The sequence below is a fragment of the Hippoglossus stenolepis genome, chromosome 9, assembly GCF_022539355.2.
Source record: "Hippoglossus stenolepis isolate QCI-W04-F060 chromosome 9, HSTE1.2, whole genome shotgun sequence".
NCBI lineage: Eukaryota > Metazoa > Chordata > Actinopteri > Pleuronectiformes > Pleuronectidae > Hippoglossus > Hippoglossus stenolepis.
The window spans coordinates 19,337,230-19,362,414 of record NC_061491.1 but is presented as its reverse complement, the minus strand read 5'-3'; the positions used below and the strand labels follow the sequence as shown (position 1 = coordinate 19,362,414).

The window sequence follows — 25,185 nt, the reverse complement described above, 5'->3', positions numbered from 1 at the left end:
TAAAAGGAGCAAATACATTTGTGCCATATTTCAGTTTCTCAAAATTAATAATTTGAAATGAGTCTCCAAATAGTTAATTTATTACACGCCTTGTTTAAAAAGCATACAATATTTCATAGAGCTATATTTAGAGTATCACAGCATTTTGTTAATATGATAATAAAAAGTAATATATCAATAACAGTTATCATTACCTCATAATAATTATTTTATAATAGAGATATTTCCAAATTTTTTTAAACATGTTCACATTTATTATTTAGGATGTATTTTTCGAGGGATTAAAAAATGTGTTCAGTTCTGTCTTTCGGCCTCAAGGTTGTGCTGTTCACCAAAAGACTGGAGCAGACGTGATGCTGATCTGATGCTGACCTCGTCTTCTTCATGCTGTGAGATAATAAACTACAAACTGCAATGTCACTGTTTCAAATCTTTAACAATTTATCAAATAAATCAAATACATAGTTCGTGCAGGAGAGAATGAGTCTCAGAAACGATCCTGGCTGAACTCTCTCTGTGTCGCTCCTCACTTTCAAACTCCTGTGACGGACTCGACTCAGTCATGGCGCATGGCTCCACATACTGGGCAGTGAGGACGGCCCAGATAGAGGCAGTGTCCGGTTGCAGACTGAAACAATTCCCCTCGACCATCAGTCAGAGGTCTATTTCTGTCCCGAGGCTCAGCTGATTGTGGGCCTTGAAGATTCTGACCCTCCCTGATTTTTTTCCTCACTCAGTTGTTCAGGCTTATTAGGAAAAGAGGGAGTTGTCCAAGAGCAGAGGAGAGGGCTCGCTGTGCGTAAAGTTTGGCACTGAGGGATGCAGCTCTCCGGGTTGTCGAAGTGAGAACCTTTGACTTTCTTTACAACGCCTTTACATCCCTTTGTGGAGCTGCTGTCACTTCTCTCTCTCTCCACCACTTTAAGTCTCCAGCCCCAAACTTCAGCTTGTTTTTTAATCGGCGTCCTCCCGCTGGCTCCCGACGAGGAGGATGGAGACGAGCCCCATCCCGGTGGTGACGGTCCAAACCGCCCCCTTCGACGACCAGCGGCCCGGCACCAGCGGGCTGCGGCGGAAGACGGCGGTGTTCGAGGGCAAGAAGAACTACCTGCAGAACTACATCCAGAGCCTCCTGTCCTCCATCGACCTGCGGGACCGACAGGGCTGCACCATGGTGGTGGGCAGCGACGGCCGATACTTCAGCCGAGCTGCCATCGAGGTGATCGTGCAGATGGCAGCTGCTAACGGGGTAAGAGGGGAGGGGGTCTGCACGCGGAGGGGCTGTCACAGGCCTTCATTTGTGTCAGTATATCCTTCATCAACTCCTGCTCACTAACAGACAACACACTCTTCTCTTATTCTGTTCTACTCTAGTCAAATAACTTTTTCTATCCATTAGGAACATAAAAGCCTACAGGTATTTCACACCAGTATAAACCACCAAAAACAATAAGCAGTGATAAAAGCTTTCAACTGTAAGAGTAATAGATCAACAATAAATGGTGTAAAAATCAATATATAGTGTTAAAATCAATGGCTAACCTGCTTTGATGGATGGGAATTAAGGCTTATTTCCTACACATGCCAAAAGAACCTTTAATCCTGATGCATAAAAGTAACCATGTGGGCTATGACAATAATTTGTGGTGGAAACCAGTTATCAAACTCCAGGAAAGTGATGAAGCAAAGTTAGTTGCGTCATTGCTTAAATGATCCTGCCACAAGGATATTTATAAAAGTTTTATCAATAGAAGTATCACATTCAGGATGTTGAGTATTTGCTCGGCTGTGGCTCCCATCATGGGAGGACACCTATTGCAAGATGAATCTAAAGGGAGACAAGATGAATACCAGGGTTTCCCCACAATCGTTACCTTTTAAGGGCAGTTTTTAAATTTGTCAAATGAAACACAGAGAAGTGAAGAACTCCCTCTTGGAATAAAAAGATCACATTCTATTGACCCTGTTCAGAACTGGGGATTAACACCCATCCTGTATGAGGTGGACAATTCTACAAACAAATGGTAAATGGTCTTTATTTGCGTTATGCTTTACAGTAGAGTTTGGCTGTTCGCCCTTTCATTCAGTGCATCTATGTGCTGCACTTTCTCTATCACACATCACTCACACTCTGCCGGCACAGAGGTTCAGGGTTTTGCCCAAGAACACTTTGGCATGCAGCCTGTGATCGAACCACATGACCCTCTTGCTGGTGGTGGGCCACCCGCTCTATCTCCTGAGCCACAGCCGGCCTACAAGTGTGAATGCACCAAAGATGCCGGCACCTTGTGAGGAAATGTCACAAGAGGACCTTGCTCTGTATTCAGGGGCCACAAGCAAAAAGAGTTAGGGGAGCTCTGTAACCTATAGGTAGAGTGATTGTGAGACTGGTTAATGTAGATGTCTCCACTCCTTCGTAGTGTCAAAGTGTCAGCAGCAGATAAATGAAAATAGGAAGTCGGGAGTGAGAGACACAGAGAGGAGGAAAAATCCCCGCAGCTCATTTAAAACGCTTGCTCCGAGATCTCTGTGATTGGTTTGGACAGGTTCCAAAGGAAAATCTGAAGGGAATATAATTTGTTTTTGAGATCGCTCCGCTTTTCTGCTGGCCCAGCCAAATGTCTCTTGACGTGGGTCTTATCGGCAGGTCCATCCATCCTGCGCTGTTTTCCTGCCGACGTGTGCCCCCTCCCCTCCCTGTTCCATCTGTCCTCGTCCAAACTGCTCGCTCTGGGGATCCCCTGTTTCATGGCACTGAACCAAAAGTCAGAATAGGGGGGAAACGGTGCAGATAGCCTCTCCCAGTATCTGATTTATTCTTCTTTCAGTCCCGCAACATGCCTGAAGGATAATACACTGACGTAACTAGAATGCATTCCTCTCCTGTGAGCCACACTTTCATTTAATATAGCTGATATCCAAGGGCATTATGGGATGCCGGTGGTGTTACCACTTTAAAAGTAGCATATAGTTTATAAATGGAGAGTGCAGCTCTGTTAGTGAGGCACCCTCGTGGGGCAGGGGATTTGCTTTTTAAAGCAGGACGTCAATTGGTCACCTGCAGAGTGACAAGATGTATTGGGCTGGTGCTGCTTTCGGATAAAATTATTATAAGAAAGATATTTTTCTGCTACATTTCCCATAGATGATCACTTTTTATACATTTTCCTGCCTGGTTTTATATTTACACATCATTTGACAAACATCCAACCTCTGAAGATAGTGGAGCCTTGAACCTTTAACTTATAAGACAGTTTGAGCACAACTGAAAACATTATTACAACATCCTGGGATGATGTGTAAGCTCTCTGATAACTGTGCTGTGCAGATTGGTCGTCTGGTGATCGGCCACAACGGCCTCCTGTCCACCCCCGCTGTTTCCTGCATCATCAGGAAGATCAAGGCCATTGGTGGGATCATCCTCACAGCGAGTCACAACCCCGGAGGCCCCGCTGGAGACTTTGGCATCAAGTTCAATGTAGCAAACGGAGGTGAGATAGGATTTATTTTCTCCATTTGGCAAAAAAAAAAAAAATCAATATGTGTCTGTAGAGTTAACAAATATCTTTACTTTGCTGGCAGGTCCGTCCCCGGATACAGTGATGGACAGGATCCACCAGGTGAGTCGGACACTGGAGGAGTACGCCATCTGCCCCGATCTCCGCATTGACCTCTCCAGGCTGGGGAGGCAAGAGTTTGACCTGGAGAACAAGTTCAAACCTTTCAGAGGTAACTTACTCACTCATTCAGTTTTACTAACAAACCCCATTGGCATCCAGCTCTAAGCTCTCCTCTGTGTTTCCAGTGGAGATTGTGGACTCAGTGGAGGTGTATCTACAGCTGCTGAGGAACATCTTCGACTTCACTGCCATTAAAAGTCTCCTCACGGGACCAGAGCAGCTAAAGATACACATAGATGCAATGAATGGAGGTGAGACAGTTAATCGTCCCATCATTTAACCCCTGGGCTGTTGTTATTTATTATTTGGTTAACGCCTCCTCTCGTGTTGCAGTGATGGGCCCCTATGTACGTAGGATCCTGTGTGATGAGCTGGGGGCCCCTGCTAACTCAGCGGTGAACTGTGTCCCTCTGGAGGACTTTGGCGGCTGCCCTCCCGAGCCCAACCTGACGTACGCCACCACTCTGGTCGATGCCATGAAAGGAGGCGAGTTCGGCTTCGGAGCTGCGTTCGATGCCGATGGGGTGAGACACCTGCACTTCGTCCGTGTGATGCTCACAAGTGATTTTATTTTATAGCGTCTGTTGCACTTCAACCCACAGAAATTGAACTGCTACTTTAGTTTTAATTTTTTTGTTTTAATGTATTGTCCTTCCATCTGTTGGTTTGATTTTATGTTGTACTGGTGAGCCGAAGGCAATTTTCCAACATTGGTTGACAATAAAGTTCTATTCATTCATTCATTCATTGTCATCTCACCCATCCCCTCTATTGGTATTGCTGTCGCTTTAAAGACTTTCTGAAAAATCCCATCGCGTCCCATCAAAAAGGTCACTTATGTTGTCAAAGCTACAAAGACTAAATCCAAGTAATTCAGACTCCGCCCATAGATACCAGAGAGAGATCTATTTATTTATTAATTGTTTTTTGTTTGTTCATTGATAACAGGAAGAAAAGCAATGAGAGCTGAATAATACTTTAACCATGGTGATCAAACAAGCAGCTCACTTTTTCCACACTGTCATCCAATAGTCATTTTGACTGCTCACACACACACACACACACACACACACACACACACACACACACACACACACACACACACACACACACACACACACACACCCTTTGCTAAGTAAATTAGCGCAGCATCAGGAGACTTATGTCATATCTGCTCTGTTTCTCCCACAAGGATCAGTATCCTCACAGTCATTAGTGCCAGTGGTTATAATCGTACAGGGCGAATGTGTCTGTTACATTATACTGTCACTGAAAAAGGAACTCACAGTTAACTATGGCTCATACTGTCCCATGTTTAACGTCTGACAGTGACATGAAGAGATTTGCAGGCATAATGTATTGATATAATTCATTTAATGTACATTATACATGTATTTAGGTACAACCTTTTTTTATTTGCTAATATTTATAGTTTCCCTTAAAGGAGAGGAATGGTGTTATTCTATATTTGTCCTACTGTCAACTAAACCCTAAAGTCTCTGTTCATATTATTCCATGTTTAGGACCGGTACATGATCCTCGGAGAGAACGGCTTCTTTGTTAACCCAGCTGATTCAGTGGCCATCATGGCTGCCAACCTCGCCGCCATCCCCTACTTCAGACAGCATGGCGTCAAAGGCTTTGCCAGGAGTATGGCCACCAGCACCGCCCTTGATAGGTACAACACACACGCACACTATTAGACTATGAGATCACATGCACGTACACACATGCACACATTTACTCACCGCCTATAAATATTGTGTGTTATGTAAAACCAGAGCTGAGCGGAGGGTGCTGAGTGAGAGGATGTGTGCACAGCTAAAGTTATCCTCACTGACATTGTTCCAGACGGAGGGATCCCTTGCACTGCTCCCCGCTGTGGCTTCAACAGAATGCTCCTCAAGGGTAGCAGACGTTAAACACAATGAGGGAACCAGAGGAGATGGACTAGTTCAGACTATAGTATTTGTATATATAGTATATGTATGCTGTGCACAGCAAGTTGAGTTAGATCCAAAGTTTTCCAATTTGTAGTTTCCTCCATAAAACATCTATATATCAAAATCTGTTGCATAAAGAATCACTGAAATTTAACATTAAATTATATTCCATTTAAGTAAATAGAAATAGACTTCATAGAGCGTATCACCTGCAAACTAAGATAACTATTCCAACAAACTCCTTTTGACCTATTTATCAGCATTAAATGACTTTAATCACTTTTATACAGACTGAATAATGAAGAAAATTGTGCGCAAACAACTACATCCCATAAGCATCGGATTGTAACTATTTTACTTAATTAAAGTTAATTTTGAGGGAAAATATGAATTGTTTTCTTCATTAACACATTCCCTTGTCTACCTCATTCTAACTATCTGCTGCTGTAACAAGAGAATTTTACTGCCATTGGATTAATTTCAGGTTTAATCAAGTTTATGATTAGGAAACTAAAGCTGCAGTGGTATGTCACTGATCCAGAATAGCTGAGTGTAAACGTATGTATGACCATCTGTCTTTGTGTGCACATGCTTGAATGTGTTTGTGTGTGACTGTTAGTGTGTGTTAATGCTGGAGGATAATAAGGAAGTGACCTCACTAATCGTAGTTTCTTTGGGCGTCACAGTTTCAAGGAAAAAATTATGCTGATAAATGTGGAGTGAGATGTTACATCACAGAGTTATTGGTCATCTCTGTCATAGTAGAGACTCTCCCTCACTCAGGCACACACACACACACACACTGAGACACACAGACACACATCGCTTGGACACTGTATTGTTGAGCTGCTCGTTGCCTAAAGCTGCATCTTATGATGTTGAACTCACCCCCATAACTGCCGTACCTCCCTGAGTACACACACACACACACACACACACACACACACACACACACACACACACACACACACACACACACACACACTACAAGTTCCACTACAACCCTGTCACACACAAAGGCCTTTTCATCAGTTCCTACTAAACTAAGTGCCTCCTTCATCTCTCTGTCTATTTTCTAAGCTTTTTTCCTTTCAGTATTGACAACAGCATAAATTTCCAGGAAGCTCTCACTTGGTTGTGCAATCTGCCGACGAGTAGAATAACCCAGTTCGATGTCTGTTTCAGATAATACCTTAAACACAGATAGTATCGTGCTCTTATAAAAAACAAGTTTTCCCCCTGTTAACCCAATTTAACCAGCGAACCCTCGGGTCAGCACATCGATGAGAGCTCACTGATAATGACCGACGCTGCAGGACATGGTCACTTTGTTCAACACGACATGTCCGTGTCTGCAGGCATCACATCCATATCTGCATGTGTTTGACGGTTTCTAGGAAGCGCTGAAGTACTCAGTCGTGTGGTGTTGGACCCTTGAGTCGGCCCAAGTGTCTGCCTTTTTTAGTAGAGTTGTGTGTGTGTGTGTGTGTGTGTGTGTGTGTGTGTGTGTGTGTGTGTGTTGTGTGTGTGTGTGTGTGTGTGTGTGTGCTCAGTGTTTAGACTGAGCAGTCCTCCCAACTGTGTGTTTATGCATAGTGACGCAATCTGTGTTATAAAAGCCTTGATGAATGTGATGGTGTATGTACTGCATGTAGCTGCGTGTCCAGGAGGAATAAGAGAAAGGTGAATTTGTCCTCAGATGTGCAGGGGGATGTTTTGTTGTGATTTGGATTGAGACGGACAGGAGGCCGGAGTTCTGCTGTACCTGTGAAATCTCTCATTCTGGAGTGGACTGAGGATTTCTGTGTCTGTGCATCGGTTGCTTGTGTGAACAAAGCGAGGGATGATGCAAGGAGGGCAGGACGGGTCAGAGGAAGAGAAAGTGGGAGGGAAAGTTTGGTAAAGGAAACATCTGCCGAGGACTGAGCCACTGATGTGTTACCCCGATGAAGTCAGATTTCTAATAGTGAATCATTGATAAGCGCCGCAAGGGGAATCAAATGTTTAACTAGTTGAAATATATATATTGTTTTATGGTTTTCACTCCAGTTTTACAATGAAACCTTATTTATTCCCCAAAAATGTATTTATACACTTCTCAGTGTCCATATTCTGATTTATTTGTAATCACAGACACAATAGCAACACTTCGACAAGATTCCTTTTTTTTTTTTAATGGATGATTGGATTTTCTAGGTGGGATGTAAATACCAGGTCTGATAAATAATGGTTCTTAACACACTTTGTCTAATGAACCCCCACAGCCCAATCAGAAAAGAAGATTAAAATGAGTTTGCATTCATACCACCACCAATTTCAATCATTTATCCTTTAATTTTAACTATTTATTTAAACACACAGTCTTAATCACATCACATTACAACATAACACACAGTAACTGCAGAAATGCCCCCTGTGGTTCATGGATCCCTGTTTGGGATTCTTTGATATAGAACTGCAATGGAACCATACCAGATTTGTTCTTCAGTTCACGTCTAAAACATTTTAAAATAAGAGAAATATAAAAAACTGTCACCAGGCTGAAATACTTTGTTGTCTGCCAGTATTTTGACAGGAGGCAAGACACAGGAGGTGGCCAAGTTAAACATTGACCTAACAGGCACACTTTTCCACTTCATATAATATTATTACACAATAAATATTTTCTTGAAGCAGCTTTGGAAACTGTTTTGAACCGATGTCAGCCTTGATACCGATTCTACAAAACACAATACAGCTATGACCATTTACAGAAATCAAGTATTTTAAGCGTTGGCCGCTAAAGCGACACCTTCAATCTATTAAATTAGTGTTGTCCAGTGGGCGTTTGTGGTTCGGGTCAAGAGGAACTCACATTTCAGTCCTAAGTAAAGATCCAGCAGTGCTGCGCTTTCTGTCTGGATGCCAGTGTAAAGCTCTTCAAGTCCGCGCTGCGCTCAGAGGGGGAGGTGAGGAGTGAGGGCACTGGATGCTATGTTTGGTAAAATATCAAGTCAAGGCCAAAAGTGAGAAGTTTATAGCTTCATAGATAAAGAAAAACCTCATTGCCCACTGTACTCAGACAGAAGAAGACAGAGAAAGACATGGAGGGAGATATTTGATGAGTCTATGCATGCGTGTGATGAGGATGATGGAAGGTAGACAAAACCGAGCCTGGTCACGAAATCTCCGTCTTCACCTTATGGGGCCAAAGCATCCAAATCGTTCTAAGGACAAACCTTAACTCTCTTCACATAATCTTACAGTGTTGTATAAAACCTTTTTCACACAGTAGCCCCAGTCTCTGATCGAGCTTTGTTCGATCCTTGAAAAAACAACGATTAGCTGAGATAGTGTTTGACAAATGAGACCAACTCAATACATCAGGCATTTTAAAAGATTTTATATGTGTAAGTAAAAGCCTGATTGTAAAGTTAAAAAAATATATTGATCGACTGAACAGCTGTAAAAACTCATTTTTGGAATTTTTGGAATTTTCTTTCTTTTTTGGACACATAATCTGCATGACACGATAATAAAAATCAATTAAATCCTTCAAAGACAGGATATTGAAGTGGGATCATTAACTGGCCCAATTAATGACAATATTGAGGGACTGATTAGTAACAATTTTAAAAAGTCCATGTATTCTCTGATGGCACATGTGACTTATATAATAAAAAAAGATGTCATTTTGTTATCTTCAGCTCCCTTTAGCCAAATTCTGTCCCTAACCAGCGTGAGAAAATCGACATCTATAGAGTAGAGCTATGTAGCTGAGAGGTCACACCTTCACACAAGGGAGTACAGCCCTAAATAGAAATCTTCCAAGTTCATCCCTCGTGTCTTTAGTGATATTCATGTGCCAAAATATTTCTGTCGAGAGCAAGGCCTGTGTAGAGGGAGGCAGCATCCACTGAGGCTGCCTGGCCTCAGACAGCGCAACAGGATTTGAATATGCATGTGTTTGAAAAGCCTCTAAACTCTGTGAATGAAACTAATTCTTATCTTTGTGTTTGTATCTTTTCTGTCTTTCTATTCCAACAACTCTTTAGTCTTCAGTTTTTCTGAATTTCTAACTGTTGTTTTGTTTGATAAAGGTCCATATCATTTATCTCAGTGTAGAAAAGTCTCAGCTGAACTTGCCCGTTGCTTGTGCTTTGGTCAGAGTTACAGAGCTGGTGCAATCGCACAATCTGAATATTGTCCCAGTGTTAACAACAATTCAATCCCAACGCTTTTCGGCACATTGTTTGAAAATGGAGCGCTGGCAGGGTCAGGTTCACTGCTTGTGTTGGCTGTGGACGTGCCATTGAAAACGTCAAACGCTGGTCAGAGGGCCAGGGTTCCTTTTTTATTTTTTATTTAAGGAATTCCAGGCTTTCTGTTCCAGCTCTCGTTTCCCCCAAGGAGAATGAAGCTGGTTTACTCTTATTTGGTAATTTATCCCGTCTTCATGTAAACAACTGCACTGGGCACTGTGTGGGGGTTTATTTATGTGCATGATGACTGTGTGGACGTGTGCACCGCCAGTTAAAAAAACATATATTGTGCTCTGAATTCCCACAGCATTCCACAGTAAAGACGTTTGAGATTGATGCTTCCACATCTCTTGTTTCTGTTTTGTTGGGTTGAATATTTTGTCGACACTTTCTGAGTGGTGTCCTGGGAATTGTGTTTTTTCCATTTTGAGGTGTTTACTGGGGATTGTGGGTGATGTGGTTGAGGAGTGATCTGTGGGGAATGACAAGAATGGTGCGCGACTGAACATCTCCGCGATACAAAGTCCCTGCACTCTCTCCTCCTGTATCATCTGCTACACACGATCCATGGATTTTCTCATATCATAATATTTCATAATTTGTAACCTAATCTAAAATATTTTACTGTACTATGATTCTAATAAAGATGTTTTTTTAGTACACAACTCCCTCTTTAAATACTAAGTTTATGAGTTGGTTGGCTCTGGAGGAAGAGCGAGTCTTCTTAATCGCTATGTTCCCCAGCCACTAACTTTGACTGTAAGTGAACTGCTGCTAAAAAACGATGCTATTAGATCATTGAACCATAACAGTAAAGTAATTTCATAATTTAAACCTGTGAAGTCGGCATCACTGTCGATTGCCTGGTCATATTTGTAATGTTGAGCTGATGACGAGATTCCAAATCGTGGAAGGTAGACGGTGGACTCCTGAGGGTTTAATGAAATGTTCTCCTCCCGTCCGCTTTAATAAACTCACCGTGTGCATGCTGCTGTAGAATGTAAACTCCTTCTTCACGTAATTAAACTCTTCAGTTTCCACAAACATCTCTGAGGACGTGACCTCAGTGTCCTTAATGAAAGCTGTGACCTTGTTCATGAGGCCGGGACACTTGTGCTATTGGCTGACTTGTGATGGGACTGACAGTAAGTTGCCATTGTAACCCATTTAGTTCGGAGCATGGGGAAGAAACCCCATGAACATGTTTCAGATTTGTAGTTGAAGCACGTGAAGCAGAGAGGGGGTACTACAGGCTATGTCAAAGTGCGCAGAACCAAGATCGGATTATCTTAATTTTTTACAGATTTCTATTGTTATTCAATATTGTGTTTTTTTATTTTCCTATTTCCATTTTAGTCCAGATGTGCCAACCCTCTTCTAAAAATACACCCCCTTATAATAATATTACGGTAATTCCATTGTATCCAGTCGTATTTCTCTGTCAACTTGGACAAAAAGTTCCTTCTGCACCTTTCACCCTCCCCGGGATCTCAACACACACACGTGCGCACTCACACACGCACTCTCTGTCCTCCTCTCCCTCCGTGGCCGAGGTTCAAAGCAAACATCAGCTAAAAGGTTAACTCACTTTGTTCTCACTGCCTTCACCTTATTAAATTATGGGATGAGCTGTTGGCAGATCTCGCTCGTCACACAGCATTTGGTTTGCTTTATTTCAAAGGTCAGGGGATTGTTTGTAAGCTTGTATCAGAACTGGGGAAAGGATATTAAAGTGGGATAAATACGGTGTGTGTTTGGGAGCAAAAAAGTCAACAGCCCCTTTCAGCAGCTTTGTTTTTTGTCTCTCTCTTTCTCCCTGCCCTGTTTTTTTAGGGTAGCCAAGGCCATGAAACTGGCGCTTTATGAAACTCCGACTGGCTGGAGGTACTTTGGGAACCTGATGGATTCTGGGCGTTGTTCCCTCTGTGGGGAGGAGAGCTTCGGGACAGGTATGATGTAGCACGCTCGCTCACGGCACAAACAACAAAAGCCCTGCACCCATTGAGACAGATTTGTGAATGTCATTAATACAAGATGGAAATATCCAGTTAATACAGAGACAGGGCCGCAGTAGCCTGTTTGCATGTGGTTAGAAGGTCACTGATTCAAACCCCTGGACCCCGTTTGGAAAATGTGAGTAGGTGTGTGTGACTGAGAAATCCCCTCCCCTCGGCAGCAACTGTTGTTGAGGTGCCTGCAAACAAAGCCGTCACTAGAGGACCGCGCTCGCCAGCAGCTGCTTCCTGAACTCGCAGCAGGGACTCAATGAAACTTTCAAACAGCAAATGTGTCCAGTAAATGTTTCCTTGAAATTAAAGGGAAATTGCTGTTTATTGCAATTCCAGTTTTATTTTGTTTGTACTGCTTTCAAACACGCACTAAACTCCTGACTTTTTCCTGAAATTACCTGGAGGGGCTGTATGGGAGAACACAAATGTCAGAGTCAGTTGCTTCACATAATTTCTGGAACTTTTCCTGCCAACCTTCCAGTAAAATGAGTGAGTGAGCCCATGTGAGAACACAGCAGGAAAATGTACGGAAATTTCACAGCGGGCGAGAGGTTGGTGACATTCTTTCTAACACGCAAAAAGTGAAAAAACTTAGAATACAAATCTCTCAGGATGAAAAAAAGGAGCCATACACGTTGAAAATGTCGACGAAGATGAAAAACAACAAGAAGAGATATTGCTGTTGTGACCAAGTGTCCGGATGGTGCATTGGTTGGTTCTCTTAACGTACTGTGAGATGATTAGTTACGGTCCAGAAAGTCTGGTCTGAGGAGTATAATCAGAAGTTTGAAAAATACTCACACAGCACGTGGTTTACTGCACAGTGGTATAAATAAAGACTGGATTTGTCAACTCTAGGAAGTTATTAAGGTGAAATCCCTCGGAATGAGCGCTTGCATCAGGCAGTATCGGTGGGACGGTGCTACCACGGCTCCACCCCCCCGATTGTTACTGTGCAGACTCCAAGTAACTGGCACAAGATGGCAGTGTTTGTATCCAGGATATTTTGGCTTCATTTCTTGATAGTGGGAGGAAGTGGACATGCGTCATCCATCTTTATATGTATTTTATATACAGTATATATTAAAGTTGATGATCGGGTTGTCGTCATGTTATTATTATATGCAGATGAGGTCTTTCCTGCTGCTTTATTCTCAAAATAAAATAAAAAATTTCGACCCTGGGATTTGTTTGAAATCATCTTCCCTGACGAGTGAAATGTTGCTACTACACATAAGGAAGACGTCCAAAACCACAAAAAATATCATCTAAGTCATTATGAAATCCTAATTTCCCTTTAAAGAGGAAAAAAGTGCCCACAATTTCTCTGTTCCCGTCTCGTCTGCACACTCGCCAGCCTGTTCCATTTGTAGAGTTGTGAGCAGTGCATCCCGACTGCCTGTAGCTCCAGTCAGAGTCATGTAATAGATGTGAGGGCTGTGACCCTGACTGCATGTGTAAATAATCCCCATTCTTCTGCTATAAAAGGAGACAGGAGCTCCATGAATCACCGCAACATGCGAACAGGCCTCCAGTGGTTTCTATGAATGCAAACGCAGCCACATATACACATACACAGAAAATATAAACCGAGCATTCACAAATGAATCATACACATTTGCTCTTGCCCTCCCTCTACACCTGTTTATCCTTACCATACTCCTCCCACTGAGGAGAAGTGGGGGGGAAAGCTCAGCGTGAGGAGAAAACTTGTTTAAATGGGTGTGAACGGGACAGAAGACAAGAGAAGCTTGTAGGAAAGCGAGGAGAGGGAGTTGGGAGAGTCCAAACATGAGCGGTATCGACGAGGAGGAGAGAAATGGAGGAGGCAGAGAGCACAGAGGACTATGGGAGCTCACTCGTTGTCAGGCCATGTAAGGCCAAAAGCTCAGAGGGAGCCCAGGGTAGTAAATCATCAGAGCTGCTCACCACTCCTGCTCTTCACTAACTCCTGTACGCTAATTCAAACGCACAGCAGGGATTATTGAAAATGTTAACGTAGCTACTTCTGTCAAACTTTGCTATGCGAGGTGCAACATTACTTGGATAACGACATCTCTAGAATTTAAAAGTCATGCACACAGGTAACAGTCCAAGTAATCTAAAAAAAACACACACACACAATTATTTCAAGTATTTCTATTTAATATTTTATCGTTTCTTTTCACCACAATGAATCAAACATACCATAATCAGCTTCGAAAAAAGATGCGGGAGACTTTAAGTGGCAACAGACAACTTACAGAAAATAGTAATTTTCACCACTTCTCATTTTAGAAAAGCCAGGAGACTCAGTGTTCGTTTGAATTATCAAACTGACATTCTGGCTGCTTGTGTCAGCAACAGCAACATGGCTACCACAGCCTGGCTCTGGACCAAAGTAAGAAACAACAGTAAGAATCCCAGTTTAAACTAGAAACCCTGATCTCAGTGCTATTGTAAAGGTAGAGTAAGTTCTGCTAATGCTAACTGGGTCCTTCATGTCCAGGAGCTGTCTCCATATAGTCAGACTGGCCATCAGGGTTATGGCAACAAATGTGCCCTATGTCAATGGAGACAGTGGTCTGTAAAAACATCTAGAAGTTTTTACCTACCCCATGAGACTCTTAACTGGTCTTCTTTGTGTCAGATCTGGGTGCATGTTTGGGGGTCTGGGCTCAAATCACTGATCTGAGCCCCATCCAGGACTGCTCCATCAGATAAGTCCAATGCTGAATGTCTGTTCCAATCTGATTCTCTTCTGTAAGTAAAAGCCTGTTCCAGGTTCACTCGTTTTACCTCAGGTTCTATAACTCATCATCTTCCGCTTCTTGCCCCTTCCAACAATGGTGAACTTTTTCTTTTGCCAGGTGGTTTCTCGGAGACTCATATGCTGATGGTGTATTCTGCTGTACAGTCAGTACCGTTTGACTTGATAATGATAAGATAAAAAACAAAAAATGTCTTATGCTACTTAGAAAAAGTTGTGTGACTTTTTAAACATTGTTTTACAGTCTAGATGGAAAAAGTTGTTTTCTAGAGGGATAATAATTAGATTTGTAGTTCATCCTCTGTTTCTGTGTCAGACCGTCAGACAAAGGGGAAACTGACAGTAAGCCAGGGGTTAAGATATTGACAGTTTCCTAACAGCTGTATAATCCTGCAGCCAGACACAGACCTCTGAAGTGCACTTCTTTTTCTACAGAATAGTTATGCATCCTATAAAAAAAGACATTATATCTTTATGTTTTCGTTGACATCTCAAACTCCTGTGATACAAAAGAGCTCAGTCGTTTTTTCCCACTTAAGGCTGATGCAGGGAAAACATTGCGAACATAGTCATTTGATTAAAATGTCAGAGTGTTCCCTTGACAGATACCTTTACTGTGCAGCTGTCTTTGAGAACAGACTGATAGCTCCCCAATGAAGGAGACCGAGAAAGGGTGTGATCATCCCCTCTGTTTGTGTGTATAAGTGTGTCTGTGTTTTTTCGGGTGTGGATTGGAAGACGTTCATTTCCAAGCCCAAACATTCCTCCTAAACCTTCTGTTACTTTCAGTTCTCAATAAAACTGACGAAAAAGAAGTATTTCTAAGACAATAAGTTTAATATCACTGTTATATCACATATCACTGTGCAGGAGCCAGGAGATGGTTAGAACCAATCTGTCCAACGATAAGAAATATAAACCCATTAGCATAGCTACATTTCACTATAGCCACGACATAACGTCTTATGTGTTTTAGGTGTTTTTATGCTAAGCTATGCTTTTATGCTAAACTTGAGCACACAGCACAGTCATGGTTGTAAGTTAGTTTTTTGTGTTTTTCTTCCACGTGCAGGTTCAGACCACATACGTGAGAAAGACGGTTTGTGGTCGGTGCTGGTGTGGCTCTCCATCATGGCGGCCAGGAAACAGGGAGTGGAGCAGATAGTCAGAGAGCACTGGGCCAAGTTCGGACGCAACTACTTCTGCAGGTAAGCAGCTAAATAACATCTTGTCTCTTCATTGGTTTAGATCCTTGCATATCTTAAATTTACGTAAACCTACAAGGCCCGTGATTGGCCTCATGATTCCCTTTTCTCAGTAGTATCGATCCCTTGTATTCCTACTGACGCCAAAAATGTCTTCCAGACTTTCACCTTCCCCCATTTCTTGCCACTTGCTCTTACTTGAACCTCTCCCCTGTGAGACGAGGTCAGTGTTCCCACTGACAGTTGCATCAGCTTTTTTTATTCCCACAGAGGGCTTTTCCAAACCGATGCACATTTTCCACAACACATAGATGGACACACAGGTCAAGCCAAGCAGCAGATGGCAAAAAGTAAAATGCTTGATTCTGTAAAAGAGAAGCTGCTTACCCTGACAAATGTTGTCTCTTCCAGTTTAGGGCCATTTTAACACTATAAACCGGCTACAGAGACGTTTTGTAGTGATCTGTAAAATATATGAGGGAAAAGATTAGAGGATGACCTTAAGAAAACAACACTTTTTAATTTCTAACAAAGCTTTCACTGGTCAACAGCAAGGTTTTCCTCACTGGTTTCAAGTGTTGGATATGGTTTTATTGCTCGTGTGTGTGTGTGTGTGTGTGTGTGCGTCTTGTGATTGTCAGGTTTGACTACGAAGGCCTGGATCCTCGTGCAGCCTTTTACTTTATGAGGGATCTGGAAGCAGTAATCTCAGACAAAGCATTCCGCAGCCAGAAGTTTGCTGTAGGAGAGCACATATACAGCGTGGAGAAGGCCGACAACTTCGAGTACATCGACCCCGTGGACGGAACGGTGTCCCGAAACCAGGTCAGTCTGGGAAGAACACGGAGAAGGAATGTAAATGCTGCACGTTACATGACAGAGTCAGACAAGTAGAAATGAGTAGGCAGGAAGGAAAGTAATATAGTATTTCAGGTTTGTACTGATCAAATATCCCAGATTAGTATCTGCAAGAAGACTGATCTTATTAAGCAGATCAGGTATCCACATTAAACACACTTTTATAGTCACTGTTGTTGTTTCTCATTCAGTCATGAATGTTTTAGCTCAATAACAACCTGTCACTCCTTGTAATTGGATATACAAATTATTCCAGTGAGTTAAACTCATGCAGTGACGTGTACAGATTTCAAACTTGGGCAAAAAGCCTGCATCCCTGCAGTATTTCCAAAATAGTCAATTTGAACTCTAGAGAAGGGAATCTAACAGAAAAATGTGTAAATCTGATAGAAAGATATCAGATTTAAGTTACTGCCTGAATTTTAAATGTGAAATGTGTGTTCTTGTACACAGCAAACTACTGCTGGGATATGTGCTACCCCTGAGGATGTTTCACCCTGGATGTTACATCCAAGTTGTATTTACCACTAAAAAGGGGACATTTCCTTACAACTAGGCTGATATGAGCATAAGCCTATTAGAGATAAATCATATCCCCACTCATGTCATATGGTTTGTCCAAGTTTATTTGTCAGCTGATCACTACAAGATGGTCAGAATTGTCAAAATGTACATGCTATGTGTTAATGTATTCAGTAGAAGTATTCAGATTGTTTTAATACTAAAAAAGTATAAATGTACTGATCCAAACCTCAATGGCTCAGTTCCACATTTTGTCTAATGAGAAAAGAAGCATCCTGATACATTTTGAGGTGAACTAGTGGTGGTTTAATGTGTTCATATCATATCACATGAAAAGTAAACACTAAGACGGAGGTTAGTTAAGTACAACGAGCTAAAAGTAATACAGCAGTCAGACTCTAAAATTGCAGCGGCTGAATCAATCATACATTTTTCCACAGACCCCACAGCTGTAGTAGTTTGGGTCAAACCAGAAAAATAAATAGAGTTGGCCTGGAGATCTGGTTCATATCGTGTCTCGTCTGCCCGAAGACGTCTTATCACACGGCCTCTCCATCTCGCTCTCGTTTATACACACGCACTCGTTCATCAGCCTCTCGTCAAGCAGACCACCTACTGAGCATCAGAGAGGTTCCATGTTTGGACATGATAGTCTATCTTTCATGTTACACCATAAACATATTCATACAAACACACATCACACATACAGCACCGCACCCTACACACACACACACACACACTGATAACTCCCCCAGTCACTATACTCCCTCTCTCCCTCCCTCCCTCCCTCCCTCCCTCCCTCCGAGTGAAGTCCACCCAGCTGACTCCCTCTGTTCTGCCCACAAATGTGTGGAAACTCATTCCTGGCGTCAACACTTCTTAGCCCGTGCCCCGCCTCATGCCGCAGACACAGACACATGCACACATGCTGGACTGGATGTCAGTTGTCCATGTGAATGAGTGTCAACACATGCACATCCTTTCAACACCTACACGAGTTCACACTTTGTGTTCGTCGGTCACTTTGTCAACTTCTCCTTCCACAGTTGACACATCACTGCTCTTCAGTCCTCATGTCCACCGGGTTACCAGCAGCTCCACAGCTAGTTTTGTCAGTCACCCCGAAATGTGGTTTTACCTCACTGGTAAATCCTCAGTCGGCCCAGTGTGTGTTAGCACAGCGCACATTCCTCCTAGGACAGAATTATATCAGCTGTCGTCTCACTTGCAGTGTCTCCACCGCCAGTGTGTTTGAAGGGGTGGGGGTGGGGGTGGGGGGGAGTTGGCACATGGACACTAACACATATACACACAAAGACAAAGTATGTGGGATTTACACAGCAGTGGCATGGCAGCTTTTGTTGTTGGCTACTGAATTATTTCTGTATTGTCTGCATATTGATGGATGGATAGACAGACAGACAGACGGATGGATAGAAAGCCTTGTCACAGAACCTGTAAGACCTAAAGACTATTTATTGATGGTTGTTTTGTTACAAATGCAACACGTGTTTCAGCTTGGTCTATTTTAAATAAATTGAAAGATAAGAAACTGAACTTTAAAGTTATGTTGATCATAAAGTTTGTCTACAGTCTGTTTCATCTGCTGTTAACATGGTGGCAGTGTGTCTTCAGTCTGTTGATCAAGTTGAGCAAATTGTCTTTGTCCTCAGATAAACTTCAGCAGTGGTTGTTTGGCAACTGGGTCAAACCGTGGGTTAAAATCGCCGCCGGATCATTTCGATAATTAGATTTTTGTAATTGATTTGTTTAATTTGAGCAGGATTACACAAAAACTACTCAATTTGATTCCCATTGCACTTTTTGGAGGGGCGGGGCACGACCCGAGGAGGAACACATCAGATATTGGTGCAGATCAGGGGTTCTGGATCTAGTGAATTGAATTGTTGTTTCACAAGGGGACCGATGGGGCTTTGGCAGAGATATGCTTGAATTTTGAATAAAAAAATGGATTTACTTAGTTTTGCCTCTTAGCATTAGATGGACAGACAGACACACTGTCTCTGGTACAGGTCCACTAAGGGTCTCTGAGATTGTTTTGCACAGGCATTAGTAAGCCTCCTGATAACTGCACCTCTATTGTTAGAGATGAGCTGACATGCTCGCAGATAGACAGACAGTGAGAAAGACAGCCAGCCAGGCAGACGGACGGATGGACGTCTCTCATTATCACTGTGTCTCTCTCCTCGTCCAGACTCAGACATGGAGGAGGAGGACAGCGAGCGGTCCAGAGTTACTTTCCCTTTCAGTGTCATGGTCTGTAAACAATGTGGCTGAGTCACAGTTTGAAGACGTTAACAGCTTTTACTCTGAGATGAGGTCACTGTCTTTTTACTACTTTAATAATTCACAAAACTCTTCTGAGAAGAAACAACACATCATATGTCAATATTGTTGATTACATCATGAATGTTCTCGCAGCAGAGTCAGTCAAGGTAATCGTGTAAAACGTATCTTTGGTGTGTTTTGGAAACCTCTTGTTCATGGTCCCCCACTCTTTTCTTTTTCTCAAAACACATCGCTGTCTTCCCCTGAGCTCGTCTCTGGCTCTAATGGGATGAGGAAAGAGGCTCTGTGGAATCCAGCACAGATAAGAGTCATCGCACATTCATTAGTCAAAAAGCCTTATCTCCCTTACGTCAGCCGGCGAGAGCTGTGGCTGGTTACCCCGACGCAACAATATCCTGTTTTTCCTGAAGATGTTGAGGTCAGGTTCAAGCACTGAACACGTTATCGAGGTTATGGAGGCAAAATAATGATGTTTCACAGGTTTGGTGGGAAATTGTCGCAAACTTAAATGGAGGTGAAGTAACACTGGGGTCCTAGCAGAGCTGTGACCTTATATAACTTAGTAGAAAGCACTGGTCTGGATACAAGGACTCCGGAGTTTACACTGTCAAGGAATCCAATCTCAACACTGTCCCAGACATACACACAATGTCAGTGACATCTAGTGGATATGTTTGGTTACTGCATATTAAATAACATGTCCTGTGTGAACGTTGCTCCATTAATGGCTCCTGTCTCTTTTTGTCAGTGGCACCAATTTCACTAGTTGCCTGTTTGATACGAGCGGATAAATGTTTCCTACTCTAATCAATACCAAATTTCTGATATTTAAAGATTTATTTTGTAGGACGAAGCTCATAATGTGTTAATGTTGTATGTAGTATTTAGACTGAAGTTGAATATTAAATAAAATTTAGTTTAATATGCATTATTCATGAGATTATTCAGTTGATCCTGTTAGTGACAATATAACAAGTCCATGTACCGAATGTCAGAATCTCTTCATTAGGTTAGAAATGTGTCATTTGTTTATTTTCATTTACCTTCATAGGGAAGTTTATGGGAAATCAGAGGCCTTTTTTGTTTATTAATTAGGACATTGCTTTTCTCTGAAGAAATAAATAGAAATAAACTGAAATAAAAGTGCTGTTTTGTATTTTTAAACTATAACTTGGACACTGTGCCGCTTTTTCTTGGGATTGGGAAGACTGGGTAAAACTAATACATGTTACTGTATATCCAGGGTTCTCCTGGGCCAGGGCCATTACACATGTTACTATAAACTGAATGATTAGGAATTGGCTGTTTGTATAAGATGGTAATGAAAGTAAACATGGAAACTCTTTCAGCTCTGGTAACTTGTGATCTGCACTGGTCATTCATTTATAACATAATAATTGATTGTGGAATCCTTGCTTTGTGTGTTTCCAGGGTTTAAGGATCGTCTTCACCGATGCGTCACGCCTGGTGTTCCGGATGAGCGGCAGCGGCGGAGGAACGGGCTCCACAGTTCGCATTTATGCTGAGAGCTTCGAGAGAGACGCTGAGAGACACAGCAGAGAGACACAGGTAGAGAGAGGACGGGACAGTGTGTCTGTCTGCTTCTTCTGTTTGAGTTTATAGTCTATATACTGTTATGTGTATATATACAGTACATCTGTCTGTAACAGTCTCAGAAGCCACCTGAGTCCAAGTGATTTGATCTCCATGTGACACTGTGTATGTGACAAGTTGATCGACCTGTAGACTTTGGAGTGATAGGGACAATACCTTCTCATGTAGTTATGTTTGTCGGGACAGGTTGTGCACTTTAACCAAAGCCAGGGGCTGTAAAGCTGCAGTCACGATGGCTGCACAGCCTCATTTAGGTTTGGCCGCCAAACTGCACAACATCATCAAACAATGGGTCCTTGTACCAATAGAAATTACACATATTTTACCAAAAGACAAAGAGGACAAACAAAGGACAGCAAGTAATGTCTAACTTTGTGTCTTAAATAAATACTTTACTATCAGAGTTGTATTCCAGCATTGCTAATACGTATTCGATATATTTTTAGTCTTAATTTTGGACAAGAATATAAATATTATAACCATAATTTTGACAGTGTGTTTGTGTGTGTAGCTAATGAAAAACAGGCTTCATTCATTTAGTATTGACTATAACTGCGTAGCATTCCTCTGGCTTATTTCACCTCCTGCTATACTTCTTCTGGTATTTTCCCTGTCTCCTTGTGTGACCTCCACGGAACCCTTTGAACAATCTATCATTGATATTAGATCATGAATAATAAAATCATAATACATTCATATCATCTGCCCCTTATCCGACGCACATAAATCACCAGGGACATACATGATTAGCCAACATGCTTATTAGGCGAGATTAAAGAAGCACCGCGGATTCGTTTTTATATATATAGCACTGAGAGGAGCAGCAGAGCCACAGGCAGCAGAAATGACATCCTTGACTTTCATGTAGTTGTGTTTGTATGTGTTCCAGCACATGACCCTATGCAACGAAACTAACATCGTGACACAGAACTCCTGAGTCAGGTCAAATAAATCCGTATGCAATCCTGCACAGAGCACATAAGCAAAAACAAACACACTGATAAAACTGTACATGCTGTGTAGAGGGAACATCCTGTTATTTCTTCTTTGTCTTCATACATTCTTCAGATTTTATTTCATTTTTAGACATGTTTTCTTTAAGTCTTTTTTCCCCCCTCTGTACCTGATCCAGTTAAAACTCTTCTCATGGCCCAACTCAACATTTCCTCATGGCTGATTTCTTTATTACACCATGAGTCTTCCTGGCCTACAAACTTTATGAATGACTGATCTGTAACAAGTAACAAGAACTGGTCGACACACAAGGCCATATAGCCTCTGTAAAGTTCTCTTTACATGCCTTATTACACAGTTTTATAGGATCAGGATGACACAATTCAAACTAGGTTACTGGAATCTGCGTCACAAACTCACATGATATCTACAAAACACTGTGTGTGCTGCTCTGCACAGGAAAACAAAGGTTTACTCAAAGAAGTTCTCATCACTAATTGTAATTTAATGTGAGAGGCTGGGTGTCAGGATCAGATGGTTAAAGTTGTGCTACGGCTGCTTAGAATGTAGTTTTTGAAGTTTACAAACTGTCAGATAATTGTTATAAAGTTAAAAAAATCGATTTTATAGAACCGTTGTCAGACATGAACTCAAGAAAATGTCTGGGAAATTGGTTCGGTTTCTCTCTCACGTATGAAGAGCGCAGCAGGAGATTCTACGGGTCAGACGCGTTCACAACAACAGGAAAATGTCCAGAACCTTCAGGCGAGGGGCGGCACCCTGGTAGAGTACGCAAGAGGCGGGACACGACAAATGAATTCCACTGCGGAAATCACAAGTTGTTGTTAACAGCACCGTAAGCTCACAAATGTCATCCTTCCAAGTTGAGATCTTCGTCTTCCACCTTCATGGCTCCTCTTTTTCATCCTGAGATAATCTTCTGCTTTCATTTCGGTTGCGTGTTGGAAACGTCATCAACATGCCCACTAAAGGAACTTCAGTAGTCAAAGGTGCAAACAATGCAAATAAAAATGCAGGAACACTTCACAAGTCCTCAAAATAAAACAGAAAAACAGAGACAGAAAAATACAAGTTGTACATTGTCATTTCAGAGTGCTGTGATCTTTAAGATTTTTCCTCCAGAGCTTGAAACATGTTCCCGAACCAACTGCAGTTAGTTCAGCACACATAGGTTTAAAGAGAGATTGAGTGCGCACTAATCGTGGTCACAGCTAAAATCATTGATGATCCAGCAGGGTAACATCAGAGTTGCGTAAACTTTATGATCATAAAAGAAACACACCCTAAATTTGTTATATGTATTGATCGCTTTTTAGGTGCTGCACAGCAAACTTCGTTGTACTATTTTGTGCAATGACAATATAGCTTCTGATTGTGATTCTGATAAATCTCCACGTGCGCCTTCAGATTCCAAAGGTTCCTCGCTGCTTGATTGAAAACATCCTTGTTGAGTAATCCCTGCATTGCAAATGTTGTGCGAGCCATGAGCTGTACGTCTCTCTCTGCAGGTGGTGCTGGGTCCTCTCATCGCCATCGCCCTGAAGATCTCCAGCATCCACGAGCGGACGGGACGCCGCGGCCCAAACGTCATCACATGAGCGAGCAGGAAAACACACATGCACATGCACGTTCATCCACCAGCTCACACAGACACCAATCCCCTCAAAGCTTCTCTGTAGCTTCAGTTTTCATTTTTTTCATTTTTCCTTTAATGACGACTCAACGGAGGCTGCAGGAGTTTATCTCTGAAAAAGAAAATGAATGCTGCACGCTATTATCTCACCTGTGCATTGACCACTAGTGGAAACCATAGCATGGTGTCTCAACCAGGGAGGCTATTTAATTATCTCTTGGGATTAATAGTGAAACATGTGTCAACAGCAAACAAGTTCTGTGCAGACTGACGATTAATGTTTGTGCCTCGCTTTTATCAAAAGAGAAATTGTCCGTATTGTAACTCACGCTGGTTTTTGTATAACGGTGCAGTGTTCACTTTTCATGTTGCTTCCCTTTCCCCCCCCCCCATATACATTATGTCACAGTGTATTTTTTTTTTTACAACCATTTCATGCAGAAGTAATCATTTTGTCAAAGCGTGAAAATAAAAGCGACATTGCATCACAGCTAATACAACATAGTGAAGGGAATTACAGTGTTTGAAGTAGAAGCATATCTCGCTGCATGAAGACGTGGGGAGTTTTCACACTCATGTTTACTGCCTGAGGAGCAAATGTAAAATAATGGCGCCTCAGCAAGAAAAGGAATGAAGGAGAGGAAGAAAAATATATTCTAAAATGATTTTACTCTTTTCCTTTAATTTGTCAGTTTAGGCCTTTGGGAATGCCACATAACCATATTTGAATATATTATTTCTTTTTCTTTTTTTTAAAAATCCCAATAAACTTTTTTTTTGTGTGTGTAGCGGTTGCCTTTTATTTCTAATTGAATCGGACAGCTCTAATGGGGACAAATAAAAACACATCAGAGTGAGATATGTCGCCCTCGGGCATATTTTGGATTTTAATTAAACAAATTCCTCATAATTAAGAGCCCTGTGTTGTGCGGATACTTTGCACAGTGATTGAACATCCTTGAGGAGAAGTGCTGGCTTTTATTTTGGCGAGTGCGGCACCTGTTTGGGGCCGAGTGTGGGAACCCGTGGAAGCTGTTGTGCGGCGATAAGCAACGAGGAGGCTTTATCTTTATATGGCCTGAATGAGACGCAGAGAGCAGATCTCATAAACACGCTGATTGCCGTCATTTTGAGTTGAGGATGTGCCAGTGGATATCCGCAAGGATGCGTTCACTCAGTCAGACATTACCTGTCAGCCATTACAGGTTATTGCCTCATCCGGCTGCTTCATAATCAGTGGTTCTTTCTGAGGCTGGACGAGGATCAACGCCACTTTATTACCTTTTCAATTTGTTGCTCGGAAGACGGTTTGAGTTTCAGCTGAAATGATCCATGTGTCAGAGATTTGTGTTTAATAGGCAGAAGCAGAATTAGATGAAACTGTTACTTTTAAAGTACTTGGTCAATTTGAACAGGGTCAGTTGTCAAAAATGTACAAGCTTCAAA

At 42.1% G+C, this 25,185-nt stretch overlaps 1 protein-coding gene across 1 annotated transcript; it reads left to right on the top strand.

The window, feature by feature from the left end:
• The first annotated feature begins 661 nt into the window (after positions 1-661).
• pgm5 (phosphoglucomutase 5) lies at positions 662-24,527 on the top strand. Its single transcript, XM_035166476.2, has 11 exons — positions 662-1,249; positions 3,329-3,491; positions 3,583-3,729; positions 3,806-3,931; positions 4,014-4,204; positions 5,204-5,358; positions 11,698-11,813; positions 15,695-15,830; positions 16,469-16,652; positions 20,949-21,086; positions 23,615-24,527. The coding sequence occupies exons 1-11, from the start codon at positions 992-994 to the stop codon at positions 23,702-23,704; spliced, it is 1,704 nt and encodes a 567-aa protein (XP_035022367.1). The 5' UTR covers positions 662-991; the 3' UTR covers positions 23,705-24,527.
• The last annotated feature ends 658 nt before the right edge of the window (positions 24,528-25,185 follow it).